Raw genomic sequence first — 20,719 nt, forward strand, 5'->3', positions numbered from 1 at the left:
TGTCTGCACCAGGAAGGAAGGAGACACACATCGCTCTGGGCACAGAGAGACACAGCTGAAATAACACCACTTCCCTGAGGGCTGCTGTGTTTTCATCTGCGTGAGTGGAAAAGGAAGAGACATGGTCTAAGTCCAGAGAAGACGTGGTTGCCCCGCTGGCAGCTGCTGCCACCCCCTGCCTTTTGGCAGATAACACATGTGCACTGAGCTGAAGCACCCGGATTAGCAGTGTCTAGGCATTTCTACCACATCTGTTGCTATTTTCATGCCATGGCTGGAGTACCATCTACATGGCCAGGGAAAAGTTTAAGTCAGATGAAGCCAGCTCCATGCCACCCTATCACTAGGCACCTTCATTTCAATATAGCCCACTGGGGAGCATTGACAGAAAACCCCATGCAGTGAGCAGAAAACACCTGAAAATCTATGCATCAATGACAAAAAGAGCTATTTTCAGATAGCACTGCTGCCTGCCCCAGCTGGCCTGAACAGTCAGTGTGGAAGCCCAGGGTAGATCCAGGCATCAGAGGAGGCTGCTGCCATTGTGCCTGGCACCACAGTCCCACTAGGAGCTCTCAGAGGCTCCTGCCTCTCAGTGCAGAGATATTTCATTTGTGCAAAAAGCACCTCTCCAACAAAAGTCACTTTAGCTTTTGTGTGGGAATGACTGAGGGCAGAAGCAGACCAGCACAAGGTGGTGATGTCACCATGCCTGAAGGTGTTCAAGGAACAACTGGACATGGCACTTAGTGCCATGGTCTAACTGACAAGGTGGTGCTGGATCATAGGGTGGACTCAATAATCTTGGAGATCTTTTCCAATGAAAACAATTCTGTGAAGGGGGGGAAGGGGCACCACAGTCCTGTATGGTCCAACCACCACCTCCATCGAAGTGCTAACACCATTCCTTCTCTGTTTAAACAATATACATAATGACTTCAATAAGCCTAAATGCAAGGTGAAATCTCTCAGGATAGCAAAATTACATATTTTTACTCATCTCTTTATTTACTTAATGAACAAGACTTCCAACTTCTGCCTTGAACCAGAGCATTCCCTCACGCACATTTGATTTCTCAAACAGAAAGCCTGCCATGAGCTTAACCAGGCTGACATGTTTGGAAACTGCCATGACACCTTTCTAGGACAAAGTAGAGCTGGTGACAACACACTATCTGCTTGAATAATTCTAACGTCTGGTTTGTCATCTCTGTAGATTACCCAACCACCTCAAACAAATAAGCCAACTTAGTCACTTTTTCCATTTAAGAAACGTATTTCCATGTAACGAATTTCTTCTTTATCGCAAGTTTTAAAAAACAGAATTTAAAATCTGAGGTCATAAAAGTTTGCTTTATGATATACTGTTTTCAGGGTACTGGATATACTCTCATCAACAGAATGCAAGCAATAATTACATCTTTCATTTATAGCTTTATCTCACATTCTAAGCTACACAAGAAGAAAACAATTTCCCAAGAGAATTAGTTTTCCTTTTAGACGAGGATCTCTGAAAATTGGTATCACTATTCCAAACACCAATCTCTATTCTGCAAATCCTAATGCAAATGACAGGCAGCAGTAATCAAAATCACTAAAGGGATCCCTCTGGGTTTTTCCAGCACATGACCTTGTTTCCATAATCAGAGTTCCAGTATCCCATTTAGGGCTGCAGAGGGTTTTTTGACAACAAGCAGAAGCACCTCCTTCAGATTTTATATTCCCACATAATGGAGAGGAACATAGGAAACAAAGGCACACTGTATGGTGTCATTCTATACTATGCAAATATCCAGAGTCAACACAACACAACCACTGATACGACAACCATAATATATCCACTTGCCTTTCTCTTTAATTGCAATCATTTAAGTAAGACGGTTTCAGACAAAACCTGAAAATGGCAGGATTTTTTTCAGGATAACAAGTATCTTTAACAGTGAGGCAGCAACAGACAAGGTATTGTAACACATATAATCACCAAAACTAATTTGAATTTTTATTTATTTTAAATTTTATTTTTATTATTCAGAGAGGCATCGAAGTTAATTGTCTCTGTGCCATGACCAGCACATCTCAGAGCTTGCAGAAACTTCAGTACTGAAAAGACTCCTGTTAATAGGTTCATCTCTCACATTTAAAATTAATTTGCTTTTCACACTATCAATCAAAGAGGCACCATTATTCCAGCTACCAAATCATTAATGATACTACTGTACTCACCAGATGAAATACCACTGACAATCATTTTCATACAAGTTTAGCTGTAGCTTCACAAACATTGGCAAAGCAACTTTTGTAGTGTGTGTATGAAATTTCAACCACTGCAAATCCCTACAAGCTTCTTAAAGACACCTTCACCTTCTTGCAAGGCACTGGTGCATCTTTTACCTTCCTCTATTGCTATATGAAAGTACTTTCTACTAAAACAAACTACAGGTTGCAAGTCTATAAATAAATAAATTTAAGGGATGACAGTTATAAAACCATAACAAATAAACTCTCTGCATTACAGATGGTGGCACCGAGATAAAATCTTGCTACCTAGTTGTTTGTGGTCCCTTCAGCTATCAGAAGGACATGGGACCAAAAAACAGTGGTGGTGGCCTGAATGTTGGAATGATGGACACATACAAGAAAACATTTTTTATTCGCAGAAGTATGAAATCGTGGATCTAAGACTCATCCCTAAAATATTCCATTTCCCTGAATTCAAAATAGCTCAGTAATTTCTTAGGATGACCTGCTTTTTCCTCAATCCATAGAGACAAGTGGGTTTGGAAATACATGACTTTTTTTTTAATGTAATGAGCAAATTACATGTTTAAATTGATTTTCCTGATGTCACAGCACAGTATCAACCCTCCTCCCTTTTGCAAATCTTTCCTCTCTGCATAACAAAACATTCTTTCAAATATGAATGGCCAAAAAAAAAAAAAAAAAAAGGCTTTTGGACAATGATATTGACATAGAGCAGTGCTGAGACAAAACATTTTAATAATCATTTAGAAAACAGAAAGAGCAACATGGACTATCATTCTGGCTCAGTTAAAAAACCCAAGCCCCAAATAAGTGACCATCTACTTCTGTGAAGGAGAAAAGCTCTGAAGGTATGAGCTGTGTTGCAGCCAGAGGAAGCCAATGGCATACGCCACATCTGGTACCTGCATTGACACAGCATTCCCAGCCAACTCAGTTTTTATCTGAGCTGCCTTTGGAGAAACTAGACACCATAAAAACCTCAGTCATCCTGTAACCTGGCACATCATCAAAGCCTCCTAACACACAATTACTGTGCTTCACGCCTTTAGACTTTTTTCCTTTGACTAAACAAAACCCCCACAATGGAATAAGAAACTTTCCAAGAGAAATTGTGTTTGACAGAAGATCAATGATGCAGAGGTGTTGGAGGGAAAAAAGCCAGCACTGTTTTGTGTACACCTCCAAGCTTATTAATGGATTGCTCTTAAAACTAGATGCCCCTTCCCATCAGATCAGTATCTGATATTATTACTGAACTCGGAAGTCTGAGGTCTTCTTTAATCACATTAAGGAGTTTGCAATTGCTTATGCAATACAGTAACTTTATCATGCTGCCTGTAGTCATCCAGCCATTCCCATAGGTTTTTGCATTGTCGGCAGAAACGCTCAGTGAAAATGCAGTGAAATCTGACTCACCATATCAACGACACAAGCTACATATAAATATGAATAACCTACCAAGTAAGCACCCAGCTGCAGCTTTAATGCATTAGCACATGTATAGTTATGCACATGCCTAAAAGGAACTGCCATAAACCTCCATAAAGAAACAAATAAGCTCTTGTGAGTGAAGAGAAAACTGTAAGCTTGCCCAGAAATCTGAATCCTGCTAGTCATCACTTTCAAGGCTCAAGCCAGCATGACAAAGCCTTTTCAAGTAAGAGTCTAAGTGATTCTGAAAGAGACACACTTTATATTCACCTCTCAGGAAACCACCATTTTTTTAAGCAAGCTGTAAGGGAAAGGGAAGCAACAGACAATAACTGGTTAAAGCATTAAAGAACTAAAATTAAACTCCTTGCAAGCTCCTGTCATATAAGCTTGTCTGCATCTCCTTTTAATACCTTTAAACAATTGCTCTGTGAACTGCTAAACCAGGGGAGTCCAACATCAAAGCATTTGTGTCACTTCAGCCCTTTAAATCTTGATGTAGATCATATGCTACTTCACCAGTGGACTTAGGTGACTCCAGAGACAGATGCTAGTAAGCCAGTTTCTTGCACCTAAGTGAGAGTACGTAAATTCTGTCCAAGAATACTTCCCCAAGGTAGCTGGAGCCAATCACCTTTAAATGGTTACCTTCTCTGGGGACGTACTTGACATATCAGGGAGCAGACTGACCAGAGGGGCCTCCTTTTCTACTGTCCTCCCATCCTGATCCCTATCTCAATCAATTAGCCAGGAACCAAAACATATGGATTGTTCAAACCGGGCATTTTAAGTAATTCAGAAACAAGTTCTTCTGTGCAGATCAAAAAGGGCACAGTGCATGCCAAATTGTACACTGCTCTCCTTCCCTGCTACAGAAGAACCCCATGGAAAAAGGACTGGGTCCTTCCAGCAGTACCACAGAAGCATCTCACCGTTCACTGCCTTGAGGCTCCCGCTAATGCCATCGCCGTGCTGCCGCTTCTGTGCGTTCTTGAACTCCTTCAGAGATAAATAAAGGACCTTCCGCACCACCCTCTCCTCTGACCAGGGAATCCCATCGCTGTCATCCTAAAGAAGGTGGAAACAGAAAGGAGACATTAGTTGCATGTTTCTGAAACAAAATCAAAGCCCCAAAGGCTAGGGATACACAACTTATTCATAATTGAAAAAGGAAAAAAAAAAAGGAGAGAGAAATTTAAGAAAAATACTGTGTTAGAAAATGCAACCTGATCAGCTCTAACAGAGAACAGAAACATAACTATTATCATCACATCAGAGCATTAGTCCCTCTAATCCTTTATCCTACAAACAGCAGTAGCCATGTACCAGGTGTTAGACAGGAGGCGAAACTTAATTGTTAAAATCCTTATAATGAATCCCTCACAGAGAAATTTATCACAGCCAGAAAGTCCCAGATAATTAGGAGGAGAGAGTGAAAAAACCCCACTAAAATGAATGTTGTAGAAATTTAAGAGGCAAGTTTTGTGAACCAACTTTTCTTGTTTGCCATTTTGGCCTTGGTTTGTACCTCTTGGCTCAGATTATTTTTCCCTCTGGTTTCATGATTTGCATTTATTGCAGTGTTACAATGCAGTTGTACATTGATAACAATGAAGTTATTCTGAATTTATACCAGCGTAAAGCCAAGTGGAATTCGGCTCACAGGGCAGGTGTTTTCTACTTTATTTTTAGGAGACAAATGTTATATTGTCAAAAGGAATACTAGCATGTGTCATATTTAGAACTCACTTTAGTTAAAAGATTAATTCCCTGGAAAAGCAACTCCCTAAAGTCTTTCTCATTCAAATAAATTAAGTCACTGAACTGATATAAAGACGTGCGATAGGTAAGCCATCATATTTTCATAAGCCCTATAATTGTCTCAGGGTCTTTGGAAATCACTCTTTGAGCATTCTTGCCCTTGAACTCCTCAAGGGCTACATCACTGCCACACAAAAGATTAACATTTCTAGGCAGACCTTAAGTAGTAAGTGTAAGTGTATAGCAGCATATTGACCACTGGAAATCCCTAAAGCCCCATCAGTGATCCCCACCAGGAGGCAGGAGAGCTTAGACCATCCCATATGCCAAAGTAAAGCACAGTTTAGGGTGACCAGTGATAGCTTTTTCTTTGCTCCTCTGGTGACATACTGGCATTCAGCCAATTCAGTGATCAAAACCAACTCAGTGATCATTTCCAACTCCCCTCCTCCCAAAAAAAAAATTCTATGACAAATTACTTGGCGGGGATTAAAAAACAAACAAACAAACAAAAAAAGGCAACACAATGAGTGCAGTGAAAGCAGCCAGCCCTTTGGCAGCAGGATGTGCATTTTGCACGAGGGACAAGCTACCACACTTTGAAGAAGCCTGAGCCATACCCAAGGAGTTTTAGAGCACAGGCAGCCCTGGGCCAAGAAAGCAAACTTTGTAACCCAACACCCACAGAAACCAAAAGAAAAAAGAAAAAAAAACAACAAAACTTTAGGCAAGCACTTTTAAAAGACTAGTACATCCAGTTATTTTGTCAACAAAGGTTTATACCAACAACTATGGCTTACCCTTTTGCTGCCAACACAACTTTAGTCCTAAGCAGAAGCAACACTAAACACTTGAGAGATGCAGCCTGCTCGATTTTAACAAAGCTTGCCCAAAGACGGCCCCATTTAAATTCTCACCAACCAGGGGACAGGGAGATGTCGCGCATTTCTGTTTTCACAGAAATTACTTAATAAATCCTTAAGGGAATCACGCTCAGTTAGGAAACAGTCATAAGCACCTTCAGCACCTGTCCTTGTTATGGACACAAGCCTGTGGGCACCACTTGCTTGTTTCACTGGCATTTGTACAAATCCCTAACACAATGGTCAGGAAGACGTTGAAGAGCCCTCCAGCCAGGTACACTGCTTCTGACTCTGCAGCGTAAACGAGTTACAGAGAGACCCTAACAAGGGGCAGCCAAACCATCACCCTACATTTTTGCATAATTTAAGCCAGGCATACAGAAGCCTTGTGTAACAATCGACCCCAGTTAAAATCAGGTATACTCAGACACATGCCACTTTCCTTAGTCCCCATCCGCCCAAGGCCTCTCTCCCACCAAACACCAAATGCCCAGTCTGAGGCCACAACCAAACCCCTTCCTCCACCAGACCACACAGTTCCCACGGAGCTTGAAGCTGCACGAAAACACCCATCATTTCCTGATCCCACTGGCCCACTTAATCCTGATAAAAACACAGAAAAATAATTCAAGCAAACAAACAAAAATATATTCCCTATCAAATCCACTTTGTCAAGACAGGTCACTGCAAGGAGCACGTGGCAGCATTTTGCTGCTTCAGTAGTGACAGGGTGAAACCTGCTGACAGGACTGATCTTTAAATCGGCATGTGCCAAGCACACGGCCACTGCAGCAGGTAAGCGACTGCTGGCAGGTACAACCCATGTCCTGGCACATGCCAGCGACAGTCCCGCCTGTGGGAGCAAAGGGACTCATCACCAAACACCAGAGGCGCCTCTGGTCTAGGCCACCCTCCCCAAGTATTCCTGTGAACAGTCTGAACTCATCTGCCTCTCCCCAGACAATGCGCTGGACGTGCAAAAGGATGGTGTGCAACCTGGTACCCACTTTTCCGAGGCACAAGGCAGCCAAGATGTCTTCCTGGTGCCAGCTGGAGGCTCCAGCACCACTGCAGGAGACGCTCCCGCCTTCCCACCAGCCTGGGGGTTGCGTGGGCATTAGTGCCACCAGCGAAGAGATGGGTCCCAGAAGACACGAACAAAGACCTCTCTCAGCAACACAAAGACCTCTCTGAAGCAACACAGTAACATTTCACATCACACTCAATTCCTGGAGCTGTAAAACTTGAGACAAACCATATTGGCTTCATCTGATCTCTGAAACAACAGCGCTGCCAACAGAAATGCACATGGGAGAGTCTCTCCTCACCAGAGCTCCCATCAGCCCAGTTGTGTTGAGGCTGCAGCCACTGTCCTGCCTACACTGTTCTGCTGTGGGCTTTCCCCACACCATCTACGTCGCTTGAAAAAAGGTCCTCAGTTCCCCAACACGATATGTACCCAAGGTCAGCAAAATAAGGGGCTAAGCCACTGCCAACACCTGCATTCACATGGCTCCACATGCAGGGGCAATACAAAGGTTTCACAATGGTCGAGCACATCTTCCCCAGAGCCTACTGCACAAAAGCAGCCGCAAGCCAGAGAGCAGCTGACTCAGAGCCCAGCTGAGCTGCTGCTCCACCGGCTGCAGCTCCAGCTCCCGACACATTTAACCATAATTACATGGGTCAGATCGCCTCTGCCTCATCACCTCATTGTAGGGAGAGCCGTCGTGTGCCCAGTCTGCACTCACACTGCTAACAACTGGAAGAGTTATCTCACTTTAGCAAAATAACATACACATGCCCAGAACCGTTGAGAAGTATGGTCAAGTGAAAGCCTTGAGGAATTTATTCTATGTAACTTCTCAACACCACCACCCCTCCCCAAAACCCAACCTCAAAGGGATTGACTCAACTGCTGACTTTAAATACTTCCACAGGGAGTAGAGATTTGTTAATAGATGGCTCTTGAGGCTGGCAGAGAGGGGTATAATAACATCCAACAGCTGGAACTCGATTCAGAGAAATGTAAGAATTAAAAAACAGTTTCTGCAACTGTGCAAGTAATTAGCCATTGAAACGACTTGTGGGGAACTAATGGATTGTCCATTTTTGACTCAAACCCAAAAAAGGACTGAATAACATCTTAAACTGTAGGTTTATCACCACAAGCCCATAACCTTCACTGTGCAGGTCAGCTGAGATGATTTCTGCCTCCTAATCTGACAATAAGATTATTTTATAAACTCAGTATAAAAGGAACAGATGCGAACAACCTGGGAAGCCCTGGGGCAGAATGAGGAAACACAACTGCATCATTTCCTTTAAACTGCTTTAAAAAATAATCATGCCACCTTCTTTGTTGAGCCATTTTAGGGAACCTGATATCGTACATTTATATCTGAACATCTACCAGGACAGCCAAGCAACAGTTTGGCAAGTTAAGTCCAAGGGGACAGGGAAGAGGAGTATAACCTCCATTTACCTACACAGTACATTCCTACATAGGATGCTACCTCATATACTGGAGAACAGCTTTCTCTCGTGCTGTATGGCTGGCAGCTTGCTTTCAGCTTTACAGTTCTGGAGGTGACGTTCGCAGGCTGCACACAGCCTTCCTATTTCAAAAATTATACTCAAATCCTTATTAAAACAAAATCAAAGCAAGCAGAAGCAAAGGGCAAGCTTTACACCACCTCCTGGGCAGGTGAAATGTCAGCCTGAAGTCGCAGGAGCTGCTGCACTCCTCGAGCAGCAGCAGAAACATGACTGAAGCTTCCCCATTCATTCATCACAGATATAACATTCTTCAGCCTGGCCCTGGCCTTGCCTTAAGCAAACAGGAGTCATAGTTCACAGGGCTAAAACAAAGTTGGAACAAGGGAGAATCCATGAGGCACTCCATGCTATTTGTTTTACTTTTATGTAAATACTTTAACAGCAGTGATGGTTTAATTTAAAAAGTCAGGACTTCGTAAGGTACAAAGATCCTTATAAGCATGTGTGTTATGACTCAGTGAGGCTGGAGTGTTTCCAGCTCTCTCTTTGGGCCTTTCCCAAGCACGCATCTCCTGACCTCATTCTTCATGCCAGGTTGCAAAAAGCAAAACAACAAAACACAAACTCCCTCTCTTTTCTTTTTTCCAGTGTTGCAGCCAACACTCGGTTAAAATCACTGTGGCACCCAATGCCCTAAATGAATTTGCTTTCATGGTTCAACAGTCCCCAGAGAGTCTTTCCCGCAGATGCAAGAAGGTCATTTTGAAGCAATGGGAAAACTAAACCACAAGTTTCTACTCTTTCCTCAAGGATATTTTTGAAGGAGAACTATTTCAAAGGGTGGTTTTTACTGTGTTTAGTTAGAAACATAACAAAAATCTGTCTTTTGCATGAAAAACACATTTTCAGAGATCATATGAATTACTTTTCAGCTGAAGGATCAAGATGGAAACATTTGTTTACTGGACTCAAGACCTTCAATAGAGTTTTGCCTTTTGGCTGTGTATTATCAATGGAAAACAGTTATATCTGTTTTTCTCTAGAAGTCAGACCTAAGAGAAACTGGAGGAAAACTCAGATACACCTTCTGAGGCCGAGAATGATCCTCCTGTGCAGGCTTGGGCGAGTCAGCACTGCTAGGTGAAATTAGCAGGCTTATTCATTTACACAGCCCACTTTTTCAGTATAAGTATGGCACAGCATGAACCTCATGAGAAAGTGCAAAGTGTTACTGCTGTTATCAACACATGTACTTCCCCTGCTGCATTAGCAGAGGTCAGTATTGGATTACATAGTCCCATCAACCTTCTCGCCACCCCAAAGGCACATCTTCCTCACAGGGGGAAACCCTGCTATGGGCCCATCGGTGTAAACTCCATCTCTATGCAACTTGCAGCAGCAAATGGGCTGTTCCACGACCAGACAGCAGAGGCTCTCCTCAGCAGATACTCCTAGCAAAAGTCTGAACTCCCAGGGTAATGATAGGAAACTCTAATATATTCAACTGAAGCTCTATAAATAAAGATTCTTGGCTCCTTCTGTCAGCTATCATGCTGCTTGGACTTCTTACATCCAAGCAGAGCATGGTGCAAACTAGTTATATCCATATATATACCCACAGCAATATCCTTGTAGTCTTTCGCTTACTATCAAGGTCCCTCTACTCCCTTCTCCTCTCAGAATAAAGTTCACACTTGTTTAATATTTAACCTTTTAATCAAGTTTAAGTATCCAGAGAGGATGTAGCAGTTTCTCATTTAAAACAAACTGCTTATATTCAGTGAGAAAAAATAAAACCTCATGAATGGCTTAAGTTGATGAAGATTGATACAGCTTGGAGACTTAATAGTACAGTGACTCATGCCTTCTGGAAAATGTAATCTGTTCTGTCTAGTTTAGGAAAATAGGTCATGTTTTTAAAATGTGCTAACTAACATGAAGAAAGGGGAAATTTCCTTTATTAATGGTTCTGGTTTAGCATTTTAAGCGTATCTGGTAATTATAGAGACTTTTTCCCTTCGTACTTGCAGAAAACTTCCCCAAAGAACTCACATTACATTACAGCTCCTGACTAGCAGAACCAATGTTAACACAGGAAAGAAACACTGGAGGAAAATAAAAATCTCTCCCCTGCTTTAGCACTTCTCCCACAGCTTTCATTGCCTGCAATCTCCCGTTGGTTTGTACTCTTTCACTGCCTCCTGCTGCACCAGGGATTGCATTTCTTCCTTTCAGATGAATTCTGAAGAGCAGCATGGAAGTACACTGTTTTTTGGGTCACTAAAGGCCTCAGGCACTTTTGAGCCCAGTGAGCTTTAACCTGCTCTTGCAAAAATACATTAGGGGAGAAGAGTTACACTCAGCATCTTCAAATACACATAGCTAGTATCTTCATACAAGCTCCCACAACTGAGGCATAAAAAATAGTTCCTAAATTTATCTTAGGCCTAATAATGAAATATTGAAAAATAGTCAGTTCATGTGTTAATTGTTTCTTTTACATAAACTCAGAGGCCTCGCTGATGGTTCTGCACCTCTAGAAAACTACTACTCAATATGAAACTAGCGAAAGCTTACAAGACATCAACTGTTTCCCGTGTTGGTCTGTCAAGATAAACACACACACACACACACACACACAACAAAGAGGTAAAGATGAAATTTTCCTAATTTATCAGCTTGCAGCAGGACCAACTCAAACCAACTCTCACTAACAGCACAGACTTTCTTAGGTCAGACCAGGAATCTAATCAACCATTTTGCAACGAGAGTGTCTGAGTTTCGGCCTCTGACAAGAGCCTGCAACACAGAGAAGCCAAGGGTGGCAGAGTGCTGGAAGAAAGAGGTGTAAAGGTATAAGATAATTATTCTACTGGGGGAGTGGTTTTCATAACCAGCTTAATTCACCTAACACCACATGGGATGCACCTGCTTCAACCCCAATGCCAGCACCAGCCCTTATGTGGCCATTTGACCAGCTTGATCGGGGAAAAGAATCAAAATCTCCCCCCCAAGACAAGACAAATTACTCTCTTCATCCACATCACCTCCCTCACTACTAACCACGTAACCAGATGGCAACTAGTGCTGGGGTAGAGAGAAAAGTGGGATTGTCCCTTTGAGCAGCAACTCACACTTAGAGGGATGCAAGCCCACCTCAGCACCAAACCATGACAGTCACCATAAGGAAGGGAGGGCACCACAGACAGTATTCAGGAAACGAAAATCACTTTGCTCTAATGTAAATCCTGTAACCCCAAATATCTCACTGCATTCAGATGAACCATACCCACTTTTTCTAAATATATTTACTTTAGAGGAGTGAAAGGTAAATATAAGAGGGTGAGGAGTATATCTGCTACAGGGACAGGGACTGCAATGATTTGGGTAGGTCACAGCCTGACAAGGTAGAATTTTTTGTTTGACCATCACCTGTAGCCAATTTACGCCTGAGCAAATGCTCTTACTTGGTAAATAGGTTCCTTACCTGGTGCTCTCTTTAAAACAAGCAAACATCTGCTAAAATGCACATTGAGTTATCTTTGGAAGGGTATGCTGTATACGAATACATACCTCCCAAGCAGAAACCAAAATAATCTCAGCATCATTTCCTGTGTAGGTGAACAGGTCTAAATCTTTCTTAAAAGAAAAACAAACAAACCAACCTGATGAGGGACGCTTACACTGCATGTCTTCACTTCTCTGAAACCCATGAAATGATGTATATTTATCTTTGATTACACAGTACTAAAAAACTACAGCTGAAATTGGATTAGAAACTTCTGCTGAAAAACAATTTATTGCATAACACAACTCTGACAGCCTGGGTTTCTGGCCACCAACTGAGCCTTTATAAAAATCTGCTGGGTAGCTGCCAAATCAGTTCTTTGAGTCTTGGCATGTCCGACATCTGAGACAGTAGTCAAGGCAGCCACATGTCCTGTGCCATCCACAGCCCTGCACTTTTACATTTAAATGTTACCGTCAAAGAACAGAGTAGTATGAGCCATTAAACACACAAAGGTAAAAAAAATCTCCTGCAGCTGCAGATCTGACAACTCTGATCATTCTGCAGAAGCCCAAGAGCCACAACAGGATTTTTTCTTTTTCAGGATCTGGTATTAATTTGAACATAAAAGTAGCTTATTAAGAAGAGGAGAAAAAAGAGAAGTGAGAAATGGTAGCAAGCTCCAAAAAAGGTCTACACTCCTAGCCGAAAATCACTGCCATTTATACATTACACATTCCCAATATTCTTGCTCCGTCTCCAGTTCTAATTAAAACTCTCCACCAAGTACACTTCAGATAGACACATAAAACCCAGTATGCACAAAGAGCATTCAGCAGCTCAAGTTAATTAAATCCAAATATATGCTTTCTAATTAATTTCATTTTGATTCAGTTCATATTTTTATAAGGTGTTCAAGCTTCAGTATGCAGCCATACGAATACACTCCAATAAAAAAGCATTTTCTGCAGTTTAAATGTCTGCTAACAAGACCAAGAGACGTGTATGGCTAATCCAATCCTGCTGTATATTAGCCTGGTCCTCAATTTGAATAAACACTAACAACCTTTGCATGCCAAAATAGTGCCAAGGTAGTAGGGAAGAGAGAAAGATAAAATTTGTGTGTTATAAATTTGCCTTCAGTTTTTCTATAGGAATTTAAAGAGATCCGATTCTTTGCATTTCACAATGTCTGAAAAGCTGGGCAGTGGTCTCAGTATTTTAGAGAAGCTGGAGAACTGTTGATGTGTTTAGCATCTATCCTCACAAGTAAAACAGGAGGTCAGTGTTTACATCATTTCTTTGGTAGGACTTTGGTACCAGGATGCTGAAGCCTATAACAAGAAAAGATCTGCTCATCTATCTGCTTTCTAGGAGTATAGTCATGTATGCATATATATATATATGTATGTATATATAGATCTCTCTCAACAAAAATGTGCATCTGCCAATATAAAACTTACACTGCTCTCCCAGTGAAATATACGTTAGCCCAAAGCCAATACAGTTTAGCTACATTGTTTGATATATCTGTGCCCATCAGTAACTCTCTGAGGCATGAACCTGGGAAGGTCATCATATCTCTGCTGGATGACTCTCTAACCAAGCAGAGACCCTGCACTCACCCCCATTTAAACCTTTCCAGTACAAATGGGTTGTGCTGGTTTAAAGCCATCAGAGAGGAGGTTTTGGCTCACCTGACTCACTTCGATGGCACTGCAATAGCTCATGCTTGCGTGAGTAGCTCCATCACCAAAGCCCTGAAGGAGGACCACAGCCAGCAGTGAGGAGAGTAGCACTGTCAAAGCTGGGGCATGGCAGACTATACCCAGAGAGAAACTCACACACCTGAAAGTTTGTGTAAATCTGACCCAGAGTAGGTCTGGGTGATGCAAGGAGTCCCCTGCCCTAGCTTGGAAATGTTTAACTTGGTTTCCTCCTCTTTCACATCAGTCTATGGGATGTCTCTCGTTCAGACAATCATCAGATTAAGAAAAGATTTAAAGAAAAAAATACCTGTTCAATCTTTAAACTCGGGGAGGGGTAATGACAGCCAAATGTGCTGAACTCTATTGCTGGGAAACCTCAAGGTACTGGGGCCTGAATCAATTTTACTGAGCCAGATGGGAAACTAAATCAGTTGTACTGACACGAGCTCCTGGGATGGACACACTGATAATGCAGTAAAAGCATGATGTTGATTTTGCTTGATGTACTTCACAAAAAGAGAGATTTCTATCAGAATTTTTTGTCCTTGTTTACATTCCCAACTGACAGAATATTCTTTAAATCTGGGAGGGAAGCATCCACTGAAGCTGGGAGATGTAAACGAAACCTGTACTCCTTGCTCATAAGGCAATTAAACCAAACATATGAGGTAACTCTAAAGCTACTCTAAATGTATTTTCAGGTCAGTTTAGTTACACCAGTAAATTTTCTGCACGAAGACAAGCTATATAAGCAGTGAAAACCTACGCTCTAAAGTTTTACCAAGCTTGCTCTTCAGTATTAAATACATTTGACTTCCAAATACTACCCAGCAAACAAATGATGGTTTTGTAGTAGCACAGGGAAGCAAGTAATAAAATCAGCATTTGCTCTGTGAGGCAATTGCTCAGTAACAAATCAGATAAATGCATCCAAGTAACTTCCCAGAAGGCCTGTAAAATATTTTTTCAAGTAACCATTGCCAGAGGAGAGTAAAGACCATAACCTGGAACTGAAGCTGTGGCTGATCACTAAGGTACCCAGGTCAAGAATTTCAGACCAAGTTAGGCTGAAGTGCTGCTCTGTCACACACAAGCTTCACTTCTTACTGCAATTTAAAACACGAGAGAGAAGAATAGCTAATGGTCACTGGCAACTCTAAGATCTGGCCCAATTTGTGAAGACACTGTATCTCTCCTGAGCAGATAAATTCCGAAGATGACAAGCAGCTGGGAGGTTTTGTGGGGAAAAGGGGATTAAAAAAAAAAATTCTTTCTTATTGAGATAGAAGGCTTTCCTAATTACACAGAATGATTTTTAACAGGCAGATCAGTGTCAAACCAATAAAGAAAAAACATAATGAAGTTTTGAACTTTTCATAATCTTTTCCTTTTTCTTTTCTTTTTAAACCATCAAGTCTTTGTGAGAACTTTCAAAATAATACTACAATGAATGATTTTTTTTCCTTTGCTTTTGCAGGTTTCTCACCAGGCAGTGCTGGGTTGGTGCCAGGTGGCTCAGCACTAGGGCAGGGGTGATGCACAGGCAGGTGTCAGGTACCCTGACTCTGTGGGGGTACAGCTCATGCAAACGGGGTCTGCAGAGAACATGCCTCCCCCGCCATCCACGAGACCTGTTTGGGTTGGCATTCAATTCCCTTATCCCTCCTCCACTCCCTGATCAATGACAACATTCAAACTTTACTGATGATATTAGAAGCACATCAAAGACTACCATTAAGCTTTTAAATGCACTAATTGATATTTTAGCACTTACAAATCCATCTATGTGTTCTATCACTCAATTTAAGTGACTTGCTTCCCTGCCTGGTAAAAGTTCCCCATGTTTATAGTAGGTAGAGGGGGATTTTCAAAGCTTTTTTTTTTTTTTTTTTCTCCTCAGACAGGATTTTAGAGAATTCAAATTACAAATATAATGCACTTCAAAAAGTAACACATTTCACAAATTTAAGAGCTCTTCCATAAAAGCTGTAAATGGCATCGCAGCTATAACTCACAGGCTTCTAAGCTCCAATGAATTCTGCAGCTGTTGCGGCACGTCAAAGCCAAATCATTGTTACCTTCACACCACCACAACTGAAAACCTCAGCTATGATATTACTAACTGCATGGTGCTACATGAAAAAGAGGAGGGAAAAAAGGAACCCCTGTGTGATTTTGCAGCTCCTTCTTTCTTCCTTCACAAAGCCAGCATAAAACAGATGCTAAACCCTTGAGGGACTGCTTTAGGTTTTCCTACAGTGGCTATCCCACAACAGGGTCCAGAGAACCATTTCAGAACAACTGGCCCCATGGATGCTGTAGCATCAGAGGATATAACACTCCCCTCCCCAGGTGCAATGACTTACAGAAGACAAGCTGCTACCCAATGGCCAAGCCCAGCCTCTGATTGCAGAAGAGCATCTCAATGACAGCAGGTCTGGGCCCTTCTTCTATTACTGTCACATACCAACATGTTCACCTTCTGTTCTGTTAGAGAAATCCTCATTCAGTCCCAATATTTAAGGCAAAAAGAAAGATCAAATTAAATTCCCAGGGTTTTAAGCCGTTCAGTTCATTGCTAGATCTATTTTAGGGTCTGAGGCCGCCAGCCACCCCCACAGAATCTGCGCAGTAAACAAGGCTTTTGACAGGCTTGTTTATACCTTCTGCAGCAATCAAAGGCAAAACATTACAAATCAAAGAACCAGGAGACAAATACAGTAGTGTGCATAGCAGAAACCTCAAAAAGCTAGCCAGCAGCAAACCTGCGGCTCAGCGAGCCCTGCGGAGCAATGCAAGATAACACAGGAAAACAGAAATGGGTAGTTAAGTAAGAACAGCCTTGTGCTGTACACATGCAAACATCTGCAGGCAGGACCTCTGAAGCACATATCCATCAAAATAAACGGATGCAGAATCAGAAGACAGGGAGCAGGAAAAAAAGTATTATTTTCTCAAAAAGGACCATGGGGAAAGGTCATAATTTAAGAATTCCAGTTTAAAGATTGGAGGGAACCTTAGACTTTTACTGATATCAGAAAAACAACCAAAAACCCCAAGCAGACATGGACAATATACAGTATTTCTGAGCCTAGGATTTAAATGGAAACACAAAGACTGCATTTTGGGGCTTAGGTGTCTACACCACATAAGGCAGTTACCACTAGTCTATGTCCATCCTTGGAAAAGCAATAATCACATTTTCTATTCAATTCTTCCCTCTGTGGAACACTCGATACGGATGGAGTCAGTTTTACTCAGTGACATATGCACTGTGAACTGCATCATCCATACTTTAGCAAACCCGCCACACCAGGGAAGCATCTAAGCTGTACATTAAAATTACACCCAGAAGAAATTCAGTGGTACACCTTTGCTACTGTGTTCCTTTAAACCTTTCACCTCTTAAACTGCAAGTTCAATGTCAGATTATAAACATCATAAAAGCTCATAAAACCCAATCATAAACCTGCCAGCTCATTTCAAGATTATTTGCTCTTAGCCTTGCAAAAACATCATGAACAGTATGAGAATTGCATCATTTCTCTGCAAACGCCAATCCCTCTTCATCTGCATCAAGCTAAGGTCACTGCAATCATCCTGTTCCCATCACTGAGATAGGCAGGTGTTTCAGCCTTACCCTAGAGACAGACCTTTGCAGGTGAACTTCACACCACACCACCCCCCTGCTAAACTATCCTCAGAAACATCCCCAACATCAGCTTCTGATGGCATCATCTGCTGCTTCACCTTTCTCTTGCAAAATCTAGCTTTGCATGTTATCACCACAACTGACTGAGACATAAAAACCTCCTGCAACTGCAGCAGGAGTGAGTGAATGCCAAGTTAGGATTTTGGGGCATCTCTGTGGGTCCTATACAGCAATATTTACCTCCACCCCTTTCAAAGGCTCAGCCAGGTAGCACGACAGCTGCCTACAGAGTGGGCTAGAAGCACAGGCTGCTAGATACCTCCACACACACCATCAGCATCAGGTGCTGTTTGTTTCCATTAGCCTGCAGTAGGAAAAGAGGTGGCACTTTGTTATGTGGGCTGGGTTTCCCGCATGACCAGCCACATCACAGAGAAAAGGCTGTAGGCTTGATGGAAGCTGTCTGTTAGCTTCTCTGTGGAAAACAATAGGTTTAGTGAAATGAAATTGTCACAGGGGTCTAGACAGAGCAGAGCTTATCAACAACAGGTTTATGGTAAAACTTTTCAGGGACTGGTTAAATCATATCTAGCAACATCACAGTGAAGTGATGGTTTTGAAGGCAGACTGTGATCAAGTCTGTGATTTTCAGGATAGATCACATCCACACCACCTACAATAAACTCAACATGACCTTCACACTTCAAGCACACAACAAACCACTCTGGTTTTCAGCTTTGTTGTATGCTTGCAGAAGGCAAAAGAGAGTAGCCAGAAAAGGGGAGGGGGAAAAAAAGACTATACAGCAGCAGTACATTTTTAGGCATGAATCAGCTCTTGCAGTCTCTTGGCAAATGAGGTGACAGCAGAGAATCATCCAAGCAAGTTTCAGGAGCTGTGTTTCTGTTTATTTTAATTTGCAGTCTATTGATTCTACTGTTTTGTGAGCTCATTCATGAGTAATACGGGAACTGGAGGCTGAACACAGTGACGGACTAGACAAGGCAGAAATATCCACCCGGAGAGAGCACCTCCCCTGCCACCAGCCTCTGCTCCCAGCAAAACAAGTACACCAGTTAGAGTCCAGCACCATTCCTTTAACTCTGCGGGCAGACAAAAGATTAACAATCCATCATTTCAGTCCATTGCAGTTCCTTATAAAATGGCCATGACAGATACAAGGAGGAGGGACAGACTATTAAGGATTACACGCCATGTTGTGGGCAGGCACAAACTCAGCATCTCAATTTTGCTACTGGAGCACTCTTCAGATGCACTGGGCACGTGATCACATCCAGTCACGTTACATGAATGCAACAGCTTCTGAGAGCAGCGGCTCCAACAGGATGCAGGGATGGAGCTATATGTACCTTGGGAGAGCAGACCATGCTGAATCCTAATTAAATTGCGGAGGGGAAAAAAAAAAAAGTGTGACTTGTTAAAATGCCTTTGCATTACTGGGTGACCTACTCCTCCCCATGATTCCTGCATCCCAGCCATTGCAAGTTGCTGCATACAGATGTAGCAGCCATGGTACGGCTTAATCAGTCAATGTTTTCACAACACATATTTCAAATATTAAGCACTTATTGAAGACTTAGAAGTTACTGTGTAAATATTTGTATTATATTACACTGCTAACGCTTCCTTGCCAACTGTGGAATTTTAAATCTATCTTCTCTGATAAAGCTTTATTTACATATCACACTGCTCTTGATACTCAACAAAGTGAACTGACTAAATTTACACCAACTCCATTCAAGGAGTACATGTCAGGAAAGAGCAATTCGATGATTTTTCATCTCTGGTATGTGACCAAACTAAACCAGAGGCAGTCACAAGGCTCGTTTTGGGTTGACGTTAACTGTTTTCGCTAGGTGACAATGTTCACAGGGAAAGCATTGCGCAAATGCACCTTGCACTTAAAGTACCACGCAACCAGCATGGTCTACGCTGAGAGCTATGTACTGCCAACACGGAATCCTACAATGAGTCTCTGCTCAAAATCTGGCAAGCTGGTGGTGCCCACAGACAGACCTTACATCCACAGTGCTGCTGCAGTCTGCTTTAGCCCTCTGAAGTGCTCCCAGGATGCTGCAATGCTCCCAGGCACCGAAACAGCCCCGGGGGTACCAGAGTTACTTCCAGAGGGGAGAGGCAGGATTCTAGCCACCAGTTCGACATGGAGGCGAGCAGAGTTTGTTACTTACTTATTTGGGTCAGATTATCACCTCCCACTACTTTACAGGAGGGAAAGGCTGTGAGAAGCTGCTAATGTTCACGCAAGCAGTTAATGCTTGGCAAAACACGATCAAGACACAATCAACAGAAAACGAAAACACCTTTATTAGTCCCTAAGTACCTTATGTGGAAAAAATAACAGTCAGTAAAATGTGGTGAAGTTTTTTCCTACTTCTGAAAAAGATGACAGATTTAAATGGGCTGTTGTTCTACACAAGCTTTAGAAAATATTCACTGTGCAAACCCCTTACCCTGTCCCTACCCTTCTCCCCCACAAAAAAACCTCTTAAAAAGCTAAAGAAGACTTATGGGACTTTGTATCAACTCCAACAGTTTATACTAAGTTGATCATCATATCTTCTTTTTAAAAAAGTGTGTGTAAAGCACCCACAGTATTGAAGAAAACCTGTAGTATGATAAAAATCTGTTTACTCACTGAATCCAGCTCGCAGACCTATTCTTTATTTTACATACCGAAGGAATATTTACTCTCTGATGAATTTGGTGAGACTTGCACAATCATATGTTGAAAAGGGGGAAAAAATGGAGTTGAAGTCGCATGCTACCTTTCGACAGCTCTGCCAGCTGGAAATATGCCATCAATTGTCTGTTCAGTACGTGACTTGAAAGCAGACGACTCTGCTTAATAGAAATTCACTCAATTTCACCATGTTTACTTCAGGTTTAAGAAAATGGCCATGAAGAAGATAGATTAAATATTCCTCCTTTTATGAATATCCTCCTGTCTTACTTTGTAACAAGCTTTTAGCTTCATACCAAATTTATGACATTT

The 20,719-nt window shown here is 42.0% G+C and overlaps 1 protein-coding gene across 2 annotated transcripts in view; it reads right to left on the minus strand.

Annotated features, from left to right (window-relative positions):
- JARID2 (jumonji and AT-rich interaction domain containing 2) overlaps positions 1-20,719 on the minus strand; it is a 215,211-nt gene that overhangs the window by 117,460 nt on the left and 77,032 nt on the right. For both annotated transcript variants that reach the window (XM_050307645.1, XM_050307717.1), the window contains exon 2: positions 4,626-4,761. In XM_050307645.1, the coding sequence (XP_050163602.1) occupies positions 4,626-4,761 (136 nt within the window). The remainder of the gene's footprint in view (positions 1-4,625; positions 4,762-20,719) is intronic.

This window comes from Myiozetetes cayanensis, unplaced genomic scaffold (assembly GCF_022539395.1).
Source record: "Myiozetetes cayanensis isolate MyiCay16 unplaced genomic scaffold, myiCay2020 scf1, whole genome shotgun sequence".
NCBI classification, from domain to species: domain Eukaryota; kingdom Metazoa; phylum Chordata; class Aves; order Passeriformes; family Tyrannidae; genus Myiozetetes; species Myiozetetes cayanensis.